This window comes from Sceloporus occidentalis, unplaced genomic scaffold, assembly GCF_023333645.1.
Source record: "Sceloporus occidentalis isolate IW3139 unplaced genomic scaffold, rSceOcc1.0.p SCAF_123, whole genome shotgun sequence".
NCBI classification, from domain to species: Eukaryota; Metazoa; Chordata; class Lepidosauria; order Squamata; family Phrynosomatidae; genus Sceloporus; species Sceloporus occidentalis.
This window is the reverse complement of record NW_028317103.1, coordinates 740,293-764,934: the sequence shown is the minus strand read 5'-3', so window position 1 is coordinate 764,934 and position 24,642 is coordinate 740,293. Positions and strand designations below refer to the sequence as shown.

At 43.6% G+C, this 24,642-nt stretch overlaps 1 protein-coding gene across 1 annotated transcript in view; it reads right to left on the bottom strand.

Annotated features, from left to right (window-relative positions):
• Positions 1-11,275: 11,275 nt before the first annotated feature.
• Positions 11,276-24,642, bottom strand: part of LOC149282082 (vesicle transport protein SFT2A-like) — an 84,634-nt gene continuing 71,267 nt past the window's right edge. The window contains exon 7 of the mRNA XM_089498621.1: positions 11,276-11,294. Coding sequence (XP_089354747.1) covers positions 11,276-11,294 — 19 coding nt within the window. The remainder of the gene's footprint in view (positions 11,295-24,642) is intronic.

Sequence of the window (24,642 nt, the reverse complement as noted above, 5' to 3'; positions counted from 1 at the left end):
TGATACACACAATCACATTAACTCATGCTCTCCCTCATTCAGACAAATCATCCACATATTAACTCATGCTCTCCCTCATTCAGACAATTAATCCATTTTAAGAAACTACACCCCTTGGAGCTTCAAATGAGGGGCTACATGTATTTCTAGGACAAAAGTTGAGTGCACAAATAATGATGGAATATGTCGCTTTGGCTTGCGCACTCCAGGTTTGTACTAGAAACACATGCAGCCCCTCATTTGATGCGCCAAGGGATGTCGTTTTTGCAAATGTGTACTTTTTGTGCCATAATTGATGCCACGTCAAGGCTTCAACCCTAATTACTGATCATTCACACGCCTTTCACATCTCCATTCACTCACAGAAGCACACGCCATTCTTTCCATACATTTACTCACAGTAGCACACACCATTATTTTCCCTTACAATCCCAAAGAAATGATGGTAAAGGGAGAAAAAAAAAATCACTTTTACAGCAAAAATAAGTTTTGCAGTAAAAATGCAAGGCGCTCCAGGGATGAGATGGTTACTCACGTACCGCACAGGCTAAATGGCTGATTTTAATAATATTTGCAGTTCATCAGGATTTCAAAAATTGCCTCCCTCTACCGTTGGCTAAATTTAACCCCATGATCAAAGGGATCATAGGATTAAAAATTAGTATCGGCCATTTTTAAAAAGGGAATGTGACTTTTTATAGCTATATGATCGCTGTGGTAACATTGGCTACCACAGTGATCATTTAGCTAGAATACTTAAACTTTTTTTTTTTTTTTTTAAAGTTAAAGTAGTTTATGTTTAAATAATTTAATTTGGGGGTCTCTAGGCAATTTTGATCTTTTTTTTTTATCTGCCTTTAGAGACCCCCAAATCATTTTTTTTTTACATTTTTATTTTTTTTTACTTAATATTTACTATTGGAAAGGTGAGGCGATTACCTTTCCAATGGTATATGTTGGGGGTATGTAGCTGCTTAGATGCCTGAGATACAGGCATCTAAGCAGCATGCCTCCATACCTCTTTAACTGACACTTGTCAGTTGTTAATAAAGTTGCGCGGTGACGTCATCGCGTCATTCGCGAGACATCACCGGGCAGATCGGGTGGCCCCGGTGATGCCCTTCTGTGTGAGGGGCAGATCGCCGGGGTAGGTGGTGATGGAGGTCCACAGACCTCCATCAAGGTAAGATAGTGCTAGTGACGGCATGGTGCCGTCGTTGGTACCTGACTGGGACTGCTAGCGACGGCACCATGCCGTCGTTAGCAGTCAAGGACTGTTCTGGGTGATTACAAATTCGGGGGGGGGGCAACAGGGGGGGCAAGGAATAACCTAGGGGGGGCAATTGCCCCCCTGTAGCGACGCCACTGGATGTAGTGGCTGGCTAAGCAATATATAGCCATATAATTTTACGGAATCCCCTATATATATACCTTAGATAGGTGTTTCTTGAATGGTATCCGCTAAATTCTCATTTTTGAAATGTTAAAAGAAATGCTTATTCATTTGATTCTATCTCAGACATATGCAGACAATATGCTTTCACTTAGTCAGACCAATATTAGCAAGCACAATATTAAGGGATACAGACTTTGTTGTTGACTAAGCAAAGTAAATCTTAGACTGTGTGATCTACAACTGTGTGTCTGAACAAAAGGTCAGCAATGTTCTTCTCACAGTTTGGTGAGATGTTAGCTTGCTTTCAGAATAATTACTAAAGTAATTTAAAACTAGTAATTCAGGGATTCTGTTTTTTCTGAAATAACTCATTCAGTGGCAGCTTCTTCCTTATGCATTTTGCCATCTTTTTACAAACTACATTTCCTATAAAAACAGCTTTATATACATATATGCGCACACACACTATATATATATATATACATGAATGGCCAACACTTGCAAGGTATGTAGTGTTAAGGGCAAGTTATTGTATAACTCTTGCTAAGTTGACTATAAATATACTGTATATAATAAGTCTGTTATGTGGCAAAAATTGCTTTGAGCATGCATGGCAATAAATAACTACAGTAGTCATTAGTAGCTAATGTCATCAAGACCAGTCTCTAAAAGCACCAAGAAAACAATTAGAATTAGATGTTTAAAAAAAACACATTTAATTATATATTAAAAGGGTTTTTAAAAATCTTACATACCGTATTTGCTTGATTCAGAGCAAATCGTCTGACTATAAGACTAAGATCCAGATCCCCCGCAGTGCTGCAGGGGACCTGGATCCTCCTCTTTGGTAACCTCCGCTGCTGCCGACATTTCCTCTGGGGGCTTCTATGACGGAGCGCCGGCGTGGCGTGACCTTCCGGTGCTCCACCATAGAAGCTCCAGCGATACGCACAGACAACTACCGCCTGGGCTTCTATGACTGAGCACCGGAAGGTCACGTCACGCAGGTGCTCCATCATAGAAACCCCGGCGGAACTAACGGGTAGCAGAGATTGTCTACGTGCATTGAGCAGACATCCACCGGCTGCCCCCACTAGACACCAGGGAGTACAAGGAAGGAGTCTGGGGAAGCATTGGTAAGTCGGGGGGGGGGCAGAGTGACATATGGGGGCAGCACAAAAACGAATAGTTGCGCCACAAGGATATCCATGAATGTATAAAATGAATTTATTGAACGTCCGTGGAAAATAAAATCAAAAGGGAACTGAACGAAAACACAAACAAAAAGGCTAAACCGCTTGCCGCGTTTCGCATGTCATAAAAAGAATGGTATACTGTGTTGAATATATAGGGTACATGCAAATTAAAACAATTCGAAAACAACAACAGCTGTGCAAATGTGGGAAGAGACTCAGGAGCTGGGGATACACCCCCTCCTAGACCCAGCATGTAAAATCACCACAGGTGCCACAGATATATGACCACATGCCTAAAATAATGAGAGGACATCAATTTATAACAGAAAAAATATATGTGTGTGTATATATATATATATATATATATATATATATATATATATATATATATATATATATATATATATATATATATATAGGCAATATTAAACATTGTATTGTTATATACAAATCCAATAACATATATATATATATATATATATATATATATATATATATATATATATACACACAAATGAAGAAAGAACACCATAAATTTGATGTAGTATAAATAGAAGCATAAGACGAAATAAAGAATATTACACCAGGAGCATATCTGTAGCAAAATGCTACACAAAACAACATTTGAGTTGAAGCAAATGTTACACCTACTACCACCTCCAGTGATGCATAGTCTCCAAATCACTGAAAAATAACCAGTAGAAAAGGACCAATGCAACCACTAGGTGGCAGTAGATGTCGATTAATACAAACGTAACACTATGTTACTCTGTAGAAATTAATCCACGTAGCAAGAGACCTCATATTGTGAGTTGAGGCCATGAAGAATTTGAGTGCCCAGCTGAAATATCCAAACTTCTCTTTGATTGAGACTGTTAGTGATACAACCCCCACATGGGGAGCATGGCCATAGTAACCCCTAAAAATCTGGGGGGGAAAGATTGCTGAACGCCAAAAGGCATGTGGGAGTCTCCCTAAACATATAGAAGAAGGTATTAGATGTGACTAAAATGTAGCTTTTTGGCCATCAAGGAAAATGCTCCTGGTCAGGACTGAAGAAATGATGGATGGGAATAAATACAGGGAAATTCTTGAGGGAAGCCTGTTTCAATTTTATGGAGATTTGAGAGGTTCACTTTCCAGCAGGACAATGACCCTAAGCATACTGCCAAAGCAAGTGGTTTAAGGGGAATCGTTTAAATGTCTGGGAATGGCCTAGTCAAAGCCCAGACCTCAAGCCAACTGAGAATCTATGGTATGACTTAAAGATTGCTGTACACCAGCAGAACCCATCCATCTTGAATGAGCTGGAGCAGTTTTGCCTTAAAGAATGGCCAAAAATCCCAGTGGCTAGATGTGCCAAGATTATAGAAAGTACCCCAAGAGACTTTTAGCTGTAATTGCTGCAAAAGGTGGCTCTACAAAGTATTGACTTTAGGAGGTGGATAGTTGTTTTCTGTTTTTCTGTCTTATTTCTTGTTCGTTTCACAATAAAAAATATTGCCCCGCGGAGCTGCAATTCCTCATCCATTCAAGACCTTGCTGTTAACCACGTCATCTGGGGTGCCTGGGAGTACCTAGGCCTTGTGTGTCTGATTGATCCCCTAGGTTTTTTTCTTCCTTCTTTCTCTCCTTTTCTTCTCTCCTCATCTCTTCTTACCTGTTTCTCCCTCCCACCGCCTTACCTCTTCTCACTTTTGGATTTGTTGAAATGCCTCACTCTTAACATCTTAACATTAAAGCTATAACTTTAATCAACTAGTATGTTACTTATCAGGTCTTCCAGGTAAACACAACCTGAGGAGAGATATGAATGAGTTTGAACAGCTCATGCCGATGGAGGGGATGTCTCGGAGAGGAATCTCGAGGACATAGCATTTACTATTGGTAGAAAGACCTTCCACACCTCCGCCCATCATGGGGAAGTGGGACGAAGCCTTGGGGGAATCTCTTTCTGACCAACAATGGGGAAAAAAATTGCATTATGGCACACAACTGCTCAATTGCATCTAAGATTCAGGAGAACACCGACAAAGTGCTAACTATGCGGTACAGAACTCCTGAGTACATCTGTAGGATTCTCCCGGGGAGTGATCCGACTTGTTAGAGGTGCGAGGTTTGTTCCTACACATATGGTGGAGTTGCCATAAATTTACGCCATTTTGGGTAGGTGTTTTCCGATGCGTGGAGGGAGCGACGGGCTGTGGCTCTCTGAGTGTTGGGCTCCTGCTTAATTTGCATGGATCGTTGGTGTCCATGAAATCCTCTTTAATGCTGCCCGTTGTCTGATCCCCATATTTAAAAAAGCAAAGAGGTTCCAAAGTGGAGGAAATTAGAACTATGGAAGAACTGGTTTATCTGACCTCTGACAGGATGGAAGCTTTCACTGGTGTGTGGGCATGTTGGCTAGCCTTCGTGTTCTCTGAGGAAGCAGAGGAGATTCTTAAATAAGGGCGCATCGGACCTTGCTGTAGGTCATACATTTCCCTTTTGTTACCCTCTACGGTCCCACCCTCTACCTCCCCCCCCCCTTCTTTCTCTCCTTTTCTTCTCTTCTCATCTCTTCTTACCTGTTTCTCCCTCCCACCGCCTTACCTCTTCTCACTTTTGGATTTGTTGAAATGCCTCACTCTTAACATCTTAACATCCCCAAAAAGAGATCTAGGGTACTGGGAGAGCTTAAACTCACTAGGGTCTCTGTAATCTTTTTGCAGGAGACGAACTGTAGGGGTGCTTGGGCTCAGACGCTAAATGTTCTTTTATTCCCTCTAAATCAAAGGGAACGGCTATTTTGTTTTCGCGACCCCTTTTTCACTATGGCAGTCAGGGATGATCTTGATGGCAGGTTTACATTTGTCAAGGGAAAGATCCATGACCAGATGTTTACATTCACCACTGTCAATGCTCTAAACGAGGGAAACTTGTAGCGTTCTAAACTGCAGTAACATTTATCTATTGGTTTTATATTCGCGATTCTATAAATTGCTTTTTTTTGTTTAAATCTTTTATTGGCGACATGCAAAACACAGTAGGGCAACGTACACAACGCATAATCAGCATAACAAGTTTGCTATGACAGTAACATAGAGTGATAATACACGCGGTACAGAGCCCTTCAGAAGAGACACAGAGGATGAAGAGCAAAATAAGTCGACCGAGAGCGAATACACCCGATCTAACATGTCGGATATCCTCTGCGAAGTGCAACAGTGAAGACCCCGATCATTATTTTTCAATACATGCCACAAGGGAATAGGAAGAGGGGAGGGGAGGAAAAGGCGATGAGAGGGATAAAAGGAGAAGGGGGCAAGGAGGGACAAGAGAAAGAAAGAAGAAAAAAAAGGGAAAGGAGGCCGGGTTGCCTCAGTCGGGGAGCCAAGGACTGCGATTAAAAACGAAGCAATGGAGCGGACGGTCTAGTATCCGAGAAGGCGGAGAGCCACGGGTCCCAGATGCTGTCGAACTTATGGAGTTCATCCCTGAGTTTGGCTGTCATGAGCTCCATGGTGATAAGGTGCCAGATGTACGCCGTGATCTCGCCCTGAGCTGGTGACGGACCTTTCCATCGTCTTGCCAAAGCGCGTTTAACCGCAGCATAGATACGGTGAATGAGACGCTGGGCAGCAGAAGTAAGCTGTGGGACAGGGGCATCCACGGCGAGCAATGCGATCTCAGGTGAGGGGACAATTGTGGCGGCCAGAGCCGTGGACAGCATGGTAAAATAGGCCGACCAGAGTGGGCGCACCAGGTCGCACGACCACCAGGCGTGGAGATAAGAGCCTCTTTCCCCGCATCCCCGGAAACAGCTGGCCTCGCAGCTCCGGAGCATCTGTGACAATTTCACCGGCGACATGTACCAGTGTGCAAGTACTTTATACGCCCGTTCTTTGGTGTCCGTGTTGATTGTGAGCTTATGGACATTGGCTATTGCCGCGTCCCAGGAATCCTCCGGGAGTTCCTTCTGGAGTTCAGTATGCCACAACACGCGGTACGAAGGAGGGTGAGGGAAGGTGGTATCGATGAAGTGCGCATAGTGCGTTGAAATAGAACCCTTGATCCTCTTGCCAGTGAGAAAGCGCCTCTCAAAGACCGTGAGCGCAGAGACGGGTCGCCCCTCGAGTAGCGAGCGAACAAAGTGGCGAACTTGTAGATAGCGAAACAGTTCGGCAGGTGGAATACGCTTGGAGTCCCGGAGCTCCTGGAAAGTCAGCATCTTGGTTGTCTTCGCGAAGTCTTTAAGGTGCTTGGAGTTAAGGGGAGGGTGCAGCTAAGGCAAGGGGCCTCTTCTGTCCAAAAGTGGGTTCCATAGGGTGTTGAAGTCCCCCCTACTATGAGACGGTGTTTCCGAAGCGGCATAAGGACATCAGAAAGGTGCGTGTAAAAAGAGGCAGCAGTCGTGGAAGGAGCGTAGACATTAAGGATGGCCGTCGGTTGGGAGTGCAGCAGGCCAGTCACTAGGAGATATCTGCCCCATTTATCAGCCGTAACCGAATGGAGGTGGAAACTCAGAGAGGAGCGGAGAAAAATACTAACCCCATTTTTCTTCAGGGTGGGGTGTGTGGTGTGGTGGTGCGTGCGATAGTGCTTGCTCCAGTAAGACGGGGGGTACTGTCACGAACTATACTTACCCGTACAGCGGGTAGCCGTGTACCCGCTGCTCGACGCGTCCTCCAGCAACGCGGTCTGCAGGCTTCCTGATGGGGGCTTCGCGCATGCGCGAAAGCCGTCCTCTTAAAGGGACCGCGGCCCGGAAATTGGGCAGGTTTCAGGGGGCTTCTGGGACTACTTAAACAACTGGCACCTTTCCTAAGGTGCTCAGTTGTTGTTTAGAGTTCCTGAAAGCAACTCAGCGTTTTGTTTCCCTGCTTCCCTTAAAACTCTCAGTTAACCCTTCCCTGCCTGTTCCTGATCCATCCTGCTCCTTGACCCTTTAATCTCCGTCCCTGTTCCCCTTGTTTGGTTTTCTCGGCTTTGACCCGTATTTGGATTTCGACCTCGGCTACGTCTTAACCCCTGGCTTTCTGCTCGGCTGCTCTGTGTTAACCCTCAGTCTTCTGGGGGGTCCATGTTATCCGTCTACTTACCCAGAGTCTATGTTAACTCCTCGTCTGCTGTTCCTGAGTCCGTCTACTTACCCAGAGTCTACGTTAACTCCTCGTCTGCTGTTCCTGAGTCCGTCTACTTACCCAGAGTCTACGTTAACTCCTCGTCTGCTGTGAAGTTTACATCTCCCGTTCCCTGCTCAACTCACTACTAGCAGTCTGCCAACAACCTGCTATCTAGTGAGTAGTGCATGGTCCGGCCTCCCTGCACAAGGTTCCTCCTCTCCTGAGCCAGGTAGGCCTAACAGGTACGAAGAGCTAAGATGTGTTTCCTGGAGTAAGACAATGTCCCCTCTATATCTCTGGTAGTATGACATGACGAGACGCCACTTCTGCGGGGAGTTCAGGCCTTTGACGTTGTGGGAAATTACTGTAAGATCACCCGCCATTCAGTCGTGGAGAATGTTGCTGACGACGGAGGTCGTTGTGTAGCAGGCTCTGGAGCACCCGGATGAAAAAGAAAAAAAAAAAGAGAGAAAGGAGGGGGGAGAGAGAGAAGAAACAGAGGAAGGGAACAAAAACACAACGCACACAAATGCTAACAACGGTATACGTAGGAATGGTACAAGAAGGGGAAGGCATGAAATCAGGCCGCAGGGAGGCAGCCGGATATATGGCAATCTGACCGGCGAGTCACCACAAAGACTCAGGTGTCAGCCCATCAAAAGACCAATGATGGTCTCCAAGGGGTCTAGGCATGGCGAATGGAGTCTCCTGCCCTAGAGCAATAAACAATAAACAATACCTCTACTAAATAATGTAAACATAGCAACAGCGGCGTAGAGCCAGCACTGTAATGCAATTAAGGCAGCTGTGAGTGGCCCAAATACGAGTGAGTTTGCGACACAATGGGGGCAGGCAAGGCTCAGCGACCACGTAATAGAAAGGCCAGTGGCGGCCGTGTATTAGAACAAAAAATAAAGAAAACCGTGTATGTGAAACAAAACAATCAAAACGGAAAAAGGCGGACTTAGCTGTCCCAGAGTCCATGTACGTCTCCCCCCGGCATATGGACACAGGCGGATAACGGCGATGACTGGACGGTGACGATCAGGTCGCCGGCAGGCAACTGTGGGAAGGTGCGTGCAGAAAGCCGGCGAAGGGTGTGCAGGTGTGGGCGCCATCGACTGGAGACCGCCGTCGCAGGCCGATGACACGAGGAGATCGCAGTAGGAGACAGTCGAGGTCGGCGAGGGAGTCACCGTAGGTATCCAGCCAAGTCTGGCGGTGCAAGTCGGGCCGATGGACAAGTCCGGTGGACGTGGTGAGGGAGACAGCCGCACGTTCTCCGAAGACGAGGCGGCAGAACAACACGGTGGCTGCGCAGAGAGCTGGCTAAGAGGCCACGGGAGCTCCACGTCAGTCGGCAGCGAGGTCGTCGTCAGGGGCCTGGATGTTGCGCCGAAGCGGGGCAGGGGGGACGTCGAACCACTCACCCACTCGATGGGGTCCAGGGTCCTGTCGGTTTCTCTTGCGGCCAGTAGAGAGGGCGGGAAGCCCCAGGTCATGGAGCAAGAGGTCAGCTTCCGACATCGATTTGATCGAGCGCGACACAGCCCCACGGGCCACCTGGAGGGCGAAAGGGAACCTCCAACGGTAAGGCACGTCATGAGAGCGGAGGTGATCTGTGAGAGGCCGGAGGGCCTTACGGCGCAACAAAGTCCTCGGAGATAAGTCCGCGTAGACTTGAATCTCTAAATTGTCGATCCGCAAAGTAGTAGATCGCGCTGCCTTCATCAGGGCCTCTCTGTGGGAGAAGTCCCTGAGTTTGACCACGATGTCACGCGGCTGCTCCCCTGGCTTGGGCTTAGGCCGAAGAGCCCGGTGGGCCCGATCAACGGAGACCTCCTCCGCGGGAGTACGAGGCAGCAGTTGGGTGAAGCCTTGGTGTAGGACCGCAGGTATATCATGTGAAGACTCCGGGACCCCGCGTAAACGAAAATTGGCCCTCCTCGAGCGGTTCTCGAGGTCCTCCTGTGCGTCCTGCAAGGTAAGCACCTCTTGTTGTAGAGCGGCCACATCAGATTCCAGCCGGTGGTGGTCAAGCTGCATGGTGGATTAAGTGCGCTCGAGTGCGTCGGTTCTCGAGTCAATTTCCGCCACATCCCTCGTCAGTTCTCGGAGCTCGTTGTGGATGTGGTCCATGAGGTCCTGCTTGACGGAAAGGACTAGGTCCTTCAACTCGTCCACATCGTGCCTCGTGCATGGCGTAACCGGGGATGCGGCAGAGGGGCCTGCAGGCTCCATGTTGGAAAGCGCGGGAAGCACAGAGTCGGGAGCTTTTCTCTGGAAAATGGCAGGTACCGTCTTCTTCTTTGCGGGTTTGCGGGTACTGCCTGGCATGCCTGGGCTTTGAGCCGTCCGGTAGCGCAGTTATGTAGAGGTATTCAGCAGATAAAACGTGCGTATTTTAGGGCATTGTGGAGGAGCAAGTTCACTGCACGTCCATCTTGAAGCTCGGTCAGCCCCGCCCCCTATAAATTGCTTTTATTTATTTATTTTATATTAATACCGAAATTAAACGGAAGTTTTCTACATCAAGAATATCATTCCTTTTCTTCCATCGGGCATCCGCCGTCACAAGTCTGGAGGCACCTGGAGATTCCGGGCATAATTTCTGAAGAGCTTTGCATTACCTTCTCCTTTGTGAGTGTATTCAACACCTGGGGAGGGAATATTGATTTGGACTGCATTGAACTATTGGTTGTGTCTATGTTTTTTCTTTAAGATATTTGCTTCAAGGCTGACTGAACCAGAAACATCTGTATACATCAGGTTCCGTTTATTTGTATTGGATTTAACACCGAGTGCACTTTATCAATGTGCTGTCCTGTCTTGGATACTATGCTCCAGTATGGAGCTTAAGCAGGGTATCCCTATCCTTGGGGGTGACTTTAATTTTCCACCGGATCCCCGTGTAGACACCTCTGCAAGGTCCTCCTGCGCTACAGCCTCCCTAATTCGATGCTTCAACTCTATCTTACATAAACATAGACTGGTGGACTGTTGGAGTGTGGCTCACCTGGAAGGGAGGGATTACACTGGCTTCTCTACACCTCACAGGTCTTATTCCAGGATCGATATCCTCTTGATGGAGCACTATCACTTTGAGCTTTTGGAGGACTGTGAAATAGGTGTCACTATGCGACTCAGGGCTTGGCTGTATCGTCCAAATAGGACGTCATGGCGGCTAAATGAATTGTTACTCTCAGACAAGGAGTAGGACACCCAGTTGGAACACTTTTTTTGAGGACAATGCGGACTCAGGGGTCGGCTTATCACTCACATGGTGAATCCTTGTCAGCAGAGCTTCTCACCTAAAGCGGCTGCGGTCTTGTGAGTTCTCTGACCTTTCCCAACTCATACTGACCTTAGAGGCCAGGCATAAAGACGTGTGTTCAACATACCTATTTAGAAATGGTAGCGCTTAGGGGTGGTTGATTAACTACAGCATACAGTGATCTTTTCTGCGTACCAGGTCCCAATACTAGCTCGGGCACTGATCGCTAAACAGCAGACGCTTTATATCAGTAAAATTAAAATGATGAGGAGACCAGTCTCATGTCCCCCCTCGTATATCTCTACCAGTCCCTATAAGCCCTACGGGAAGAAGGTACAGGTGAGCATAGACATAATCTAATCTGGGAGTACCTGGAGGTGCACCTGCAGTCCTCACTCTCCCCTGCACAATCCGAGGACCTAGAAAGACAGATCACAGTAGAGGAGTTCTGGGTGGTGATGAAGTCCATGGCGGCCCGGTACATACAGGGCCTTAAACTATCTCTACACTGCCCAGACATCTGGCCAGAAGATCCTTCTCTTGTCCATGGACGCTGAGAAAGCATACGACAGGGTAGCCTGGGACTTTGTTCCAGACTCTTCGCTCCATGGGTTTTGGACCGCTGTGGCTCAACTGGATCACCTCCCTGTTCTCCTCAACTTGGTTCACGTTCCACTAAATGAGGCTTTCTCTGAGGCTTTTCTGATTCGCAATGGGACGCGACAGGACAGTCCCCTCTACGCTTCTGTTTGCCCTCTTTCTTGAACCATTGCTGCAGGCCATTAGGGACAATCCGGATGTGTATGTTCTGGATTGTCAGGTCAACAGTTCAACGTGTCTGCATATGCTGATGACCTGCTTTTTCGCGGTATCCCAACCCACTATATCTCTCCCTAATATACAAAAGGAATTGCAGATTTATGGGTCTTTGTCTAACTTTAAAATTAATGCTAAAAAAACCAGAGGCCCTGTACGTGACCTTGCCACCAGGTGAAGTGGCAGTCGCAGGGGCTCGTTCCCATATAGGTGGTTTCTTTTCAGAATCAATTGCGAGACGATCTCATATCTCTTGGCATGGACGGGTAATCATAATTAAGATGAATATCCTTCCGAGGGTGTTATACCTTTTCCAGACTTTGCCAATTACCTTCCCGAGGTGGTATTTTAAGGCACTACGCACCCTGGTGATACAGTTTATGTGGAGGGGAGGAGCCCCAGAATTGGATACACCCACTTGACCAGCCCAAAGGACAGGGAAGGCCTCACCTTACCTGATTTCCATAATTATTACTGTACAACTCATTTGCAGCGTATCCTGGAGTGGGGATATCATTCTCCCTCCAAGCTGTGGATCGACATGGGACAGGCTAGAACCCCGTTCCACTTGAATACGAGCATGTGGCTCTGCCCAGGGGCCTTCCAGACTTTGTCCTGTCCCAACCCTTTTGTACGAGCCTCATTGGGGGTGTGGCGCAGCAGAAGGGTGGGGAGGACTCTCTCGTCCTTCCCCTCTCTTTTGATGGCTATAGGATTTCTTTCCAGGGATGGAAGGTGGGTTCCTGAGATCATTAAGCCTTTCATCTGATGCCTTATTGTCAGAGGAGTAGGGGGTGCTCCCCTTTGAACATGCATACTACCTTCATCTGCATGATGCATCTGCTTCATAAGGGTTTTTTGCCTTCCTCTGGATCAACACAGTAGGGACACAATATGTATATAGGTTGAACTTGATGGACTTTGGTCTTTTTTCAACCTTATGAACTATGTTACTATGTTACCCTTCGACGCTATAACTTTAATCAACTAGTATGTTACTTATCAGGTCTTCCAGGTAAACACAACCTGAGGAGAGATTTGAATGAGTTTGAACAGCTCATGCGGATGGATGGGGATGTCTCGGAGAGGAATCTCGAGGACATACCATTTACTATTGGTAGAAAGACCTTCCACACCTCCGCCCTTCATGGGGAAGTGGGACAAAGCCTTGGGGGAATCTCTTTCTGACCAACAATGGGAAAAAAATTGCATTATGGCACACAACTGCTCAATTGCATCTAAGATTCAGGAGAACACCGACAAAGTGCTAACTATGCGGTACAGAACTCCTGAGTACATCTGTAGGATTTTCCCGGGGAGTGATCCGACTTGTTAGAGGTGCGAGGTTTGTTCCTACACATATGGTGGAGTTGCCATAAATTTACGCCATTTTGGGTAGGGGTTTTCCGATGCGTGGAGGGAGCGACGGGCTGTGGCTCTCTCAGAGTGTTGGGCTCCTGCTTAATTTGAATGGATCGTTGGTGTCCATGAAATCCTCTTTAATGCTGCCCGTTGTCTGATCCCCATATTTAAAAAAGCAAAGAGGTTCCAAAGTGGAGGAAATTAGAACTATGGAAGAACAGGTTTATCTGACCTCTGGCAGGATGGAAGCTTTCACTGGTGTGTGGGCATGTTGGCTAGCCTTCGTGTCCTATGAGGAAGCAGAGGAGATTCTTAAATAAGGGCGCATCGGACCTTGCTGTAGGTCATACATTTCCCTTTTCTTATCCTCTACGGTCCCACCCTCTACCCCCCCTTTTCCCCCCCTCCCCTTCTCTCAGTTTTTGGTACTTTCACACTTGGGGGGCAGCAACCACAGGCCGCCTGGCCCTATGGAGCTACAGGTTTGTGCAGGTTACTGCCAGGTACTCTGTTAAACTTGGTTACGTACCTTATCCTTGTTATGTTGTATCTGATGTATGATATAATTATTTAATAAAAAAAATGTTTTTATTTCCTTTTATTTGCCACTCTGCCCCCAGTTATGCACATATATCCCCCAGATATACCTTATACCCCCTCTGCCTCCCAGATATGCCTTATACACCCCTATATGCCACTCTGCCTCCCTGACATGCCGTTTAACACCCTATATGCCACAATTTTACAATATTCCAATATCACAGCTTTCAATACACCAACTGCAAATAACCAACCAAATATATTTAACTATCTTAGGACTTAAAGACATTCAAACAAAAAATATATTTCTTAGTTCTTTAATAGATAGAGTGACATTCACAGGAACAATTTATTAGACTGAAGACGGATTTATATCCTCAATCTACAATGCTCAAAAACTTTAAAAATTATTAATGAATAAGGCCCCAGTAATGTACTGAAATTCAATCATTAGCTTTCTAAATGGTCAGCAAGCAGAAATATTCTACTGCAGTGGAATGTGCCCTTTTCTTATATATGTATTTATATGGTAGTATGTAAATATAAGGGATACTTTAAAAAACATATACAAACAATATTTTCAATTTTGAATGAAGTGGAATACAACATGTAAACCCTGCAGAATTCTCCTGAGCAAGCATTATTCTTCACTTCACGTAGAAGATGCCTTGGTCATGAAACTTAACTGAAGCAGCTTGTGAAGCATTTTAAAATGGCATCCCTTTTGGAAACAAAAAAAAAAAGCATTAAACATAGTTAGACATATTTCAAATGGACACATACACAACTGATAAGTTGGTGGATAAGTGTTGGTGGATTTGTGTAACGGCCTCCCATCAGAAGTTGTAGAGGCTAACACAGTATGGGGAGTCTAAACACACATGGGGTAGGGATGAAGCTATCCTGATCAAGCTAATTATGGTCTTTACACTGCTTGTTTACTTCCCTCCTTGGCACCCCCCTGACTTTGGACACACATGGTTTTGCTTGTGTGTTCAGGTACTGCAATATTCCAACATGTACAATATATAATCAAATAGGTTTCAAAACTTTAATTTTTTTAATTTTAGACATTGCTGTAATACGTTTTGTAATACATATACAAAGTTTTGCGTTCCACAACATACCTTGCAAAGGGAATATATGAGAGGCTATACCTGAAAAAATAAAGATCAGAGATTAAATTTACCAATTTAGCATGCAGTATCCAGTCTAAATCAAAATTTCTATTGAGCAAAAAGAGGCTTAATATTACTATTTTACTGATATTAGTAATATAATATAAAACAGAGTTTCAAGCTTTAGTTTTGCCAGTAGAACACTGGCAAAACCAAACATTAGGGACATGAGCCGATATGGGTTGGGCGTAGTCAGGGGAAATTGTCCCCACTGAGAATTCTCCTAATTCCAAGGAGGGGCGGGGTTGAACTGGGTTATGCTGCGTGACCCTGCAGTACTAGCGCAGCAGCTTACACTGTGTGGTGATTGTGTGTGTCCTGGTATGTTAGTTTGTGTGTTAGTGTACATGTCTGTCTGGGTAAGTTAGTGTGTGTCTGCATATGTGTGAGTGCTTGAGTATACTGGTGTGTGTGCTCCTGGATATGTTAGTTAAGGTGTCAGTATGTGTAAGTTACGTTGTGTGTTTCTTCTTGTTTTAAAAAGTTTTGGTGTTGCTCCTTCCTTTAATTCCAAGGAAACGTTTTGTCCCTTTACAGTCCCCAACTCGCCATCAAACACTGGTGCATACTTCTCTTGCAACTCCTCAATCCGGTTTAGTCTGGTCTGCTTTTGATTCAACACATGACATGAATACTTCTGGCCCTCCATTCTTTAACCCCTTAACGTCCATTGCCGGGTCAGGCACGTCATGCAAAACGGTCACTTAACGACCTATGACGTGCCTGACACGTCATCAGACTTAAACAAGCTTAGAAAGTGATCAATGATCACTTTCTAAGCTTAAACGGTGTTGCTGTAATGCCTCGATGTCGAGGCATTCAGCAACACCGAGATCGGCATGATGGGCCATGTCTGGCCCCTCCCCGGGGCGTCAACAGCCGCCATACATTGTATGGCGGCGGACGCCCGTTTTAAAAGCGTTTAGGAGGCGATCAACGATCACCTCCTAAACTTCAATGGTGTCGCTGGAATGCCTCGATCAGGAGGCATCCAGCGACACCAAACACTTACCTCTTGATGGACTGTGACCGCTCCGGAGAGCAAGATGGCGGCGGTCCGGGAAAAAAATAATAAAGTTGAAAAAGTTCGCTAGACAGTCTCCTGACCTTCTAGAGAACTCTGGCTCCACTTGCTGGTTGAATACAGGTACTGCATTCAACCATACAAGTCAATGGAGGCCAGCTTTCTAATCACTATGTGATTAGTAAAATATTTAAAAAAAAAAGAAAAAAAAGAAAAAAAAAAAAAAAGAAAAAAAGAAAAAGCTTAAAAAAAACATGGTAACATTTAAAAATTATTATGCTTTAGAGGAACTATCCAGTTCCAGCAAAATGTAAAAAAAAAGTCCAAAAAGAGTAAAATAAATAAAATAAAAAAATAAAGTTTATTATTATGAGCAAGTGCTAAAATTAGCGCTGTATCTTCCCAAAAATCCTGACGTGGAAAAATTTAAATAAAAGCATTTCAAATACCCAAGGGGTGTCTAATTTAAAAAAATGAATGGTTTGATGGGGTAAATTGGAGTGGCCGGGCTCAAAGATAGGGCATAGGCACAGACTGACCGAAATGGGGGGGAAAAAAAGCGCACTTCCAAAATGTGGCATTTTAACCTCAAACACCAGACAAACGCATACATGTGGGGTATGAATGAACTCGGGAGATGTTCCTGAACACATATTAGGGTGTTGTTTGATAGTGACGTATACCTGGAGCTATAAATTTATACCCAAAGTACAATTTGTGTGAAAAAAATAATAAAAAAAAATACTACCACAAAGTGTGGCAAAGGCTGGTGGTAGAATCTGATGCATGGAAAGGGTTAAATACTACCATTTTAAGTACCTTGGGGTGTCTAGTTTTCAAAAATATATGGTTTTATGAGGTAAATTGTAGTGGCCAGGCTCAAAGATAGGGCATAGGCACAGACTGACCAAAATAGGGGAAAAAAAGCGCACTTCCCAAATGTGGCCTTTTAACCCCAAACAGCAGTCAAACCCATGCATGGGTGGTATCACTGTACTCGAGAGATGTTATTGAACACATATTAGGGTGTTGTTTGATAGTGACGTATACCTGGAGCTATAAATGTATACCCAAAGTACAATTTGTGTAAAAAAAAATACCAAAAAAATACTAACACAAAGTGTGGCAAAGGCTGGTGGTAGAATCTTATGCATGGAAAGGGTTAAAATACTAGCATTTGAAATACCTTGGGGTGTCTAGTTTTCAAAAATATATGATTTGATGGGGTAAATTGCATTGGCTGGCTTCAAAGATACCCGAAATGGCACATGGGGGGAAGAATTACCAGATTTGGAAAAATGGTTTTGAAATAGCAAAACGCTACCTGTACTTAATGCTCCATAACGTGCAGAAAAAAGCAAAAAAACATAAAAACATTGGGTATTTCTAAACTCAGGACAAATAGTAGAATATATTTAGTAGGTTTTTTCATTAGCTTTTTTGGATGAGTAAAAGATTTTTGGGGTAAAAGTCAGAAAACGTGGGGTTTTTTTACATTTTTCATCATATTTTATTATTTTTTTTATGGGAAATTAGATAATATGATTAAAACAATGGTATCTGAAGAAAGCCCTTCTTGTCCTGAAAAAAACAACATATAATTTGTGTGGGTTCACTAAATGAGTGAAGAGAAAATTACATCTAAACACGAACACCGCAAAAGTATTAAAACAGCCTCGGTCCCAATGGTACAATAGGTAAAACACAGCCTGGTCCTTAAGGGGTTAAGATATACACTCACTGGCCACTTTATTAAGTACACTTGTTCAATTGCTTGTTAACACAAATAGCTAATTAGTCAATCACATGGCAGCAATGCATTCAGGCATGTGGACGTGGTCAAGAGAAGTTGCTGAAGTTCAAACCAAGCACCAGAAAGGGGAAGAATGGGGATTGAAGTGACTTTGAACATGGCATGGTTCTTGGTGCCAGACGGGCTGGTGTGAGTATTTCAGAAACTGCTGATCTACTGGGATGTCTGAAGGCAAAAAGGGGTCCAACCCGGTACTAGCAAGGTGTACCTAATAAAGTGGTCAGTGAGTGTATACAGAGGTAGTTCCTTCTTACACTTTAATTTTACACTCGATTATAGGCCGCACCCGATTATAGACTGCACCCGATTATAGACTGCACCCTAAAAGTTTGGTGCTATTTTAACCCCTTGACTGCTAACGACGGCATGGTGCCGTCGCTAGCAGTCCCAGTCAGGTGCTAACGACGGCACCATACCGTCACTAGTACTACCCTACCTTGATGGATGCCTGTTGACAAAACATGTAAGTATTCTAGCTAAATGATCACTGTGGTAGCCAATGTTACCACGGTGATCATATAGCTATGAAAAGTCACATTCCCTTTTTAAAAATGGCCGATGCTAAATTTTAACCCCATGATCCCTTTGATCATGGGGTTAAATTTAGCCAATGGTAGAGGGAGGCAACTTTTGAAATCCTGATGAACTGTAAATTAACTGCATAATTTCTTTGGGATTTTAAGGGGAAAGAATGGTGTGTGCTTCTGTGAGTGAATGTATGGAAAGTATGGTTTGTGCTTCTGCGAGTGAATGGAGATATGAAAGGTGCGTGGAATGGACAGTAATTAGGGTTGAAGCCTTGACGTGGCATTACTGCTCACGTAGGAAGTTAAATTATGGCACAAAAAGTACACATTTGAAAAAACTACACCCCTTGGCGCATCAAATGAGGGACTGCATGTGTTTCTAGTACAAACCTGGAGTGCGCAAGACACAAATGAACATGTCGCTATGGTTAGAAAAAACATATTTTCTAGCCAAAGCGACATATTCCGTCATTATTTGTGCACTCAACTTTTGTCTTAGAAATACATGTAGCCCCTCATTTGAAACTCCAAGGGGTGTAGTTTTTTGAAATGTGTACTTTATGTACCCTAATTTAACTTCCCAGATGTCTAGACCACTTTAACTTCAGATATGGCAGATTTGAAAATCTTGTTAAAAATTGTCTTAAAACATTTAGGGGTGATGCCTGCAATTAGACAGCTCTAGACAGCTGGGAAGTTAAATTATGGTACAAGACTGGAGTGCGCAAGACATAAATGAACTTGTCGCTTTTAATTTAAAAAAAAATAAAAAAAAATTTTATAAGTGTGATATTCACTTATTTGTTGTGCATGTCAGATTTGTGATACAAATACAAATAAGACCTCATTTGCTGCAGCTGGGGGTGTAGTTTCTAAAAATATATAGTTTTGTTAGCATAATTTAGCATCCCAGGCAGCTAGAGCTGTTTAATTGACGGCAGCCATGCATTCAATTTAAAGATGTATTTTGTGATAGTCTAATAAATGTAACTTTTAGCAATAAAATATTAGAATAACACAGTCTACTGTTCTCAATTTCTGTTTATTTTAGACTGGTTACCTACTACAAATATTTGGCAACACAGCTTTTGATATTAGAGTTTAGAAAAATACAACTACAAACTAGTTTTTATTGAGTCGGAAGTGAAAAATTACACTTTTTTCCAATTTTTGACTTTATTTTGCAAACCTAATGAGACATACACATATAAAAATGTATATTTGGAATCTGCTGGGTGTGCTGAAAAAAATAATATATGGTTTGTATAGTTTTTTCCCAAACAATTTACTTCTAAACGCATTTAAACGTGAGATGTACCAAAATGCCAAAAACCAATTTAGCACCAGGGTGGGAAATGGCTTAGCAGCCAAGGGTTAGTTAAACAAAAAAATACACAGTGGAATGGTAACACAGTGTTTTATCTAATAAACAGTAATACATGTATTTTAACATTTTTGGTATCTATTATACAGTTAGTCAGTATATGTTATATATAAACAGAAATTTGGAAAGCCAATAGCCATTTTAAGGTCCACCCCCTTAATTCAAAATGCACCTGAATGAATCTAAGTGCTCAGTTTTTAAAACTCGCTGTGTCAGGGAACACAAAGTTTGGTGAGGGCGCGAGCGCCTAGAGGAAACCATGCGGCTAGAGGGACCAGACAGGGGAGATGCGGCGCAGGACCTTCCTCCCGGAGCGGGTAAGTGACTTTGCCGGGGATCTCGCTGTGGGTTCTGACATATACACACACATACATACATACATACATACATATATATATATATATACACACACACATATACACACACATGTCAGCTTGTTACCTGTATAAAAGACACCTGTCCACAGAAGCAATCAGATTCCAAACTCTCCGCCAAGGCCAAAGAGCTGTCCAAGGATGTCAGGGACAGGATTGTAGACCTACACAAGGCTGGAATGGGCTACAAGACCATCGCCAAGCAGCTTGGTGAGAAGGTGACAACAGTTGGCGCAAATATTCGCAAGTGGGAGAAACACAAAATAACTGTCAATCTCCCTCTGTTACCTCGTGGAGTTTCAATGATCATAAGAACGGTGAGGAATCAGCCCAGAACTACACAGGAGTATCTTGTCGATGATCTCAAGGCAGCTGGGACCATAGTCACCAAGAAAACAATTGGTAACACACTATGCTGTGAAGGACTGAAATCCTGCAGCGCCCACAAGGTCCCCTTGATCAATAAAGCACATGTATAGGTCCATCTGAAGCCAATGAACATCTGAATGATTCTGAAGAGAACCGGGTGAAAGTGTTGTGGTCAGATGAGACCAAAATTGTGGCATCAACTCAACTTGCCGTGTTTGGAGGAGGAGGAATGCAGCCTATGACCCCAAGAACACCATCCGCACCGTCAAACATGGAGGTGAAAACATTATGCTTTGAGGGTGTTTTTCTGCTAAGGGGACAGGACAACTTCACCGAATCAAAGGAACGGTGGATGGGGCCATGTACCGTCAAATCTTAGGTGAAAACCTCCTTCCCTCAGCCAGGGCATTGAAAATGGGTCGTGGATGGGTATTCCAGCATGACAATGACCCAAAACACACGGCCAAGGTAACAAAGGAGTGGCTCAAGAAGAAGTGCATTAAGGTCCTGGTCCAGTTTCCAGACCTTAATCCCATAGAAAACCTGTGGAAAGAGCTGAAGGTTCGAGTTGTCAAACGTCAGCCTCGAAACCTTAAGGACTTGAAGAGGATCTGCAAAGAGGAGCGGGACAAAATCCCTCATGAGATGTGTGCAAACCTGGGTGCCAACTTCAAGAAACGTCTGACCTCTGTGATTGCCAACAAGGGTTTTGCCACAAGTACTAGGACATGTTTTGCAAAGGGGTCAAATACTTATTTCACTGAATAAAATGCAAATCAATTTATAACTTATCTGAAATGCGTTATTATGGATTTTCTTTTGTTGTTAGTGTCTCTCACTGTTCAAATAAACATATCATTAAAATTACAGACTGACAGTTTGCTGTCTCCTGGCTGCTCGGGTCCGGCATGTTGCTGACAGAGTGGATGGATTATTGGGAGGGGCTGGGGAAGACCCGGCTGTCATGGTCCATATTGGTACCAATGACAAAGTCAGTGGAAAATGGAAGGTCCTAAAGAATGAGTTCAGGGAATTAGGAGATAAACTGAAGAAAAGGACCTCCAAGGTAGTATTTTCAGAAATATTACCTGTGCCATGCGCAACAGTAGAAAGGCAGTGGGAGATCAGGGAGGTAAATGCGTGGCTAAAGTCATGGTGTAGGAAGGAGGGTTTTGGCTTTCTAGAGCACTGGGCTGATTTTGCGCTTGGGTACAATCTTTATAGCGGTGATGGATTGCACCTAAACGGAAGAGGGTCTGCTGTGCTAGGGGATAGGATGGCTAGAAGGCTGGAGGGGCTTTTAAACTAGTGGTGGGGGGGGGGACACAGAGATCTTGAAAATGGAGATAGAGCAGAAAGAGGAGGGGCTTCAGACCAGAACAAGGGTGAAGATGGGGGGAGGGGCAAGATCAGAACAGAGGAGGTATGTATTAATAAAAATTCTCATAAAATTCAAGAGACTCAGGGTAATATTAAATGTATGCTTGCTAATGCAAGGAGCCTAAATAACAAAATGGGAGAACTAGAGGCAATAGCATACACTAAGCAGTATGATATAATAGGCATAACAGAAACATGGTGGGATGAGACCCATGACTGGGCAGTTAACTTAAAAGGTTATATGTTATATAGGAAGGACAGAAAAAGCAGGAAGGGAGGAGGAGTATGCTTGTATGTTAACAACGAGCTAAAGTCAAATATTAAGCATCTTGAAGGCGACAAGGGATTTGTGGAAGCTTTATGGGTAGATATCAACTTGGGGCATAAAAAAGGAAAATAACTACTGGTTGGGATATGTTATAAACCACCTAATGTTAATAATGATGAGGAAGAGCAGCTGTTAGAGCAAATTGAGAAAGCTGCACATCTGGGTAACACGTTAATTATTGGAGATTTTAATTACCCGGACATAAATTGGGATAGAGGGACTAGCAGTTCTGCAAGGAGATTTAGGTTTTTGAACCTGTTAAATGACACATTCATGTCACAACTGGTAGAAGCACCATCTAGAAAGGATACTTGTTTGGATCTGGTGATAACAAACAATGTTGATCTTTTGTCTAACATTCAAGTGGGGGAGCACTTGGGTAATAGTGATCCCAATATGGTCTCTTTTGAAATAAACTCAAAAAATAAATTGCCCATGGGGAATACTAAAACGTATAATTTTAAGAAGGCCAATTTCAATAAGATAAGGGCAGGTTTACTTATTGACTGGCAAAAACTCTTAAAAATACTGAGGAAAAATTGAGTATTTTCAAACAAATATTAGCAGGGTACACTTCTCAGTATGTACCACTAGGAAACAAATATAAAAGAAACAAATTGAAACCGATGTGGCTTAGTGGGGACGTTAAGCAGAAAATAAAAAATAAGAAAATGGCTTTTACAGCGTTTAAATCAGACGAATCAGAGGCATCCTAAATAAGATATAAGGAAGCCAATAAAGCATGCAAAAAGGTGATTAGATGGGCTAAACTAGAAAATGAGAGGGTGATTGCCAAAGAGAGCAAAACTAACCCCAAAAAATTCTTTAAGTACATAAATTCTAAAAAAACTAAAAATGAAAACGTAGGTTCATTAAAAACAGAGAGGGGAGTGTTGGTTAAGGAGGACCAGGAAAAAGCAGAAACTTTAAATGACTATTTTTCCTCAGGATATATTAAGGAGGAACCTATGGCAATGGATATACATAGGACCACTGAGAAAAATGTTCAGTCAAACTGTGAGTGGATGGCTCAGGACAAAGTGCTGCAGCAACTAAAGAAAATTAATGTTAACAAAGCTCCGGGGCCTGACGGTATTCACCCACGAGTACTTATGTAGCTGAGTCAGGAAATAAGTGAACCTCTGTTTCTAATCTTCCGGGATTCTTTTCTTTCAGGAATTGTACCAGAGGATTGGAGGAAGGCAGATGTGGTTCCTATTTTCAAAAAGGGTTCAAACTCTGTGCCCGGAAATTATAGACCTGTGAGCTTAACTTCCGTGGCTGGGAAAGTATTTGAAGGGCTGTTTAGGGATAATATTCAAGAATTCCTTGGGAAGAACAGTGTTATTAGCAAAAATCAGCATGGTTTTATGAAACATAGGTCCTGTCAAACTAATTTAATTGCATTCTATGAAGAAGTAAGTAGAAGTGTCGATCAGGGTATTGCAGTGGATGTAATCTACTTGGATTTTGCCAAGGCGTTTGACACGGTTCCACACAATAGGTTAGTATTAAAACTGAAGGAAATTGGTCTAGATGCAAATTCTTGTTCTTGGGTAGAACATTGGCTTAGAGATAGAGAACAGAGAGTTGTTATAAATGGTAAATTTTCAAGCTGGTCAAAAGTGGTAAGTGGTGTCCCTCAGGGTTCTGTTCTGGGACCAATTTTATTCAACATATTTAAAAATGACCTGGCAGTAGGCGTTGAAAGTCATGTTTCTGTGTTTGCAGATGACACTAAACTAGGTAAAGTTATACAGGGCGAGCGGGATATTACAGTGCTGCAGAGGGACCTAGATATACTGGGGGACTGGGCACACAAATGGCAGATGAAATTCAATGTAGACAAATGTAAAGTTATGCACTTCGGGGTAGCGAATGCACAAGCAACCTACACCCTAAACGGTAGTGAATTAGGGGTAACGACAAATGAGAAGGATTTGGGAATTGTTATAGACAACAAACTAGGCAACAATGTGCAATGTCAGTCTGCGGTTACTAAGGCCAGTAAGGTATTGTTGTGTATAAAAAGGGACATCAAGTCGCGGGATAAAGATATAATTTTGCCTCTGTATAAATCAATGGTAAGGCCGCACCCTGAATATGCTGTGCAATTTTGGGCACCTATTCTAAAGAAGGATATCATAGCATTAGAAAGGGTGCAGAGGCGGGCTACAAAATTAATAAAAGGAATGGAGCACTATAGTTATGAAGAAAGGTTAACTAATTTAAATCTGTTTAGTTTAGAAAAACGTCGCCTCAGAGGGGATATGATAACATTATATAAATATATTCGGGGCCGATACAAACCATTGTGTGGAAATCTGTTCATAAACAGGACTATGCGTAGGACACGTGGTCATGCGTTCAGATTGGAAAAAAATGTGTATGTATCAAGAGAAAGTGATGAAAACCAGTGTGAAAGAAGGTATATAGAGAAAAGTGGTCAATATACTTTCCTTTGTGTCGCTGGACCAGATACCCAACTGCAACCCTTAACCCCTTCAGGACCGGGATTTTTAAGCTAGGGTGTCGCTAAAGGACCGGAGGCGTTTTTGTGTTTTTGCCATGTC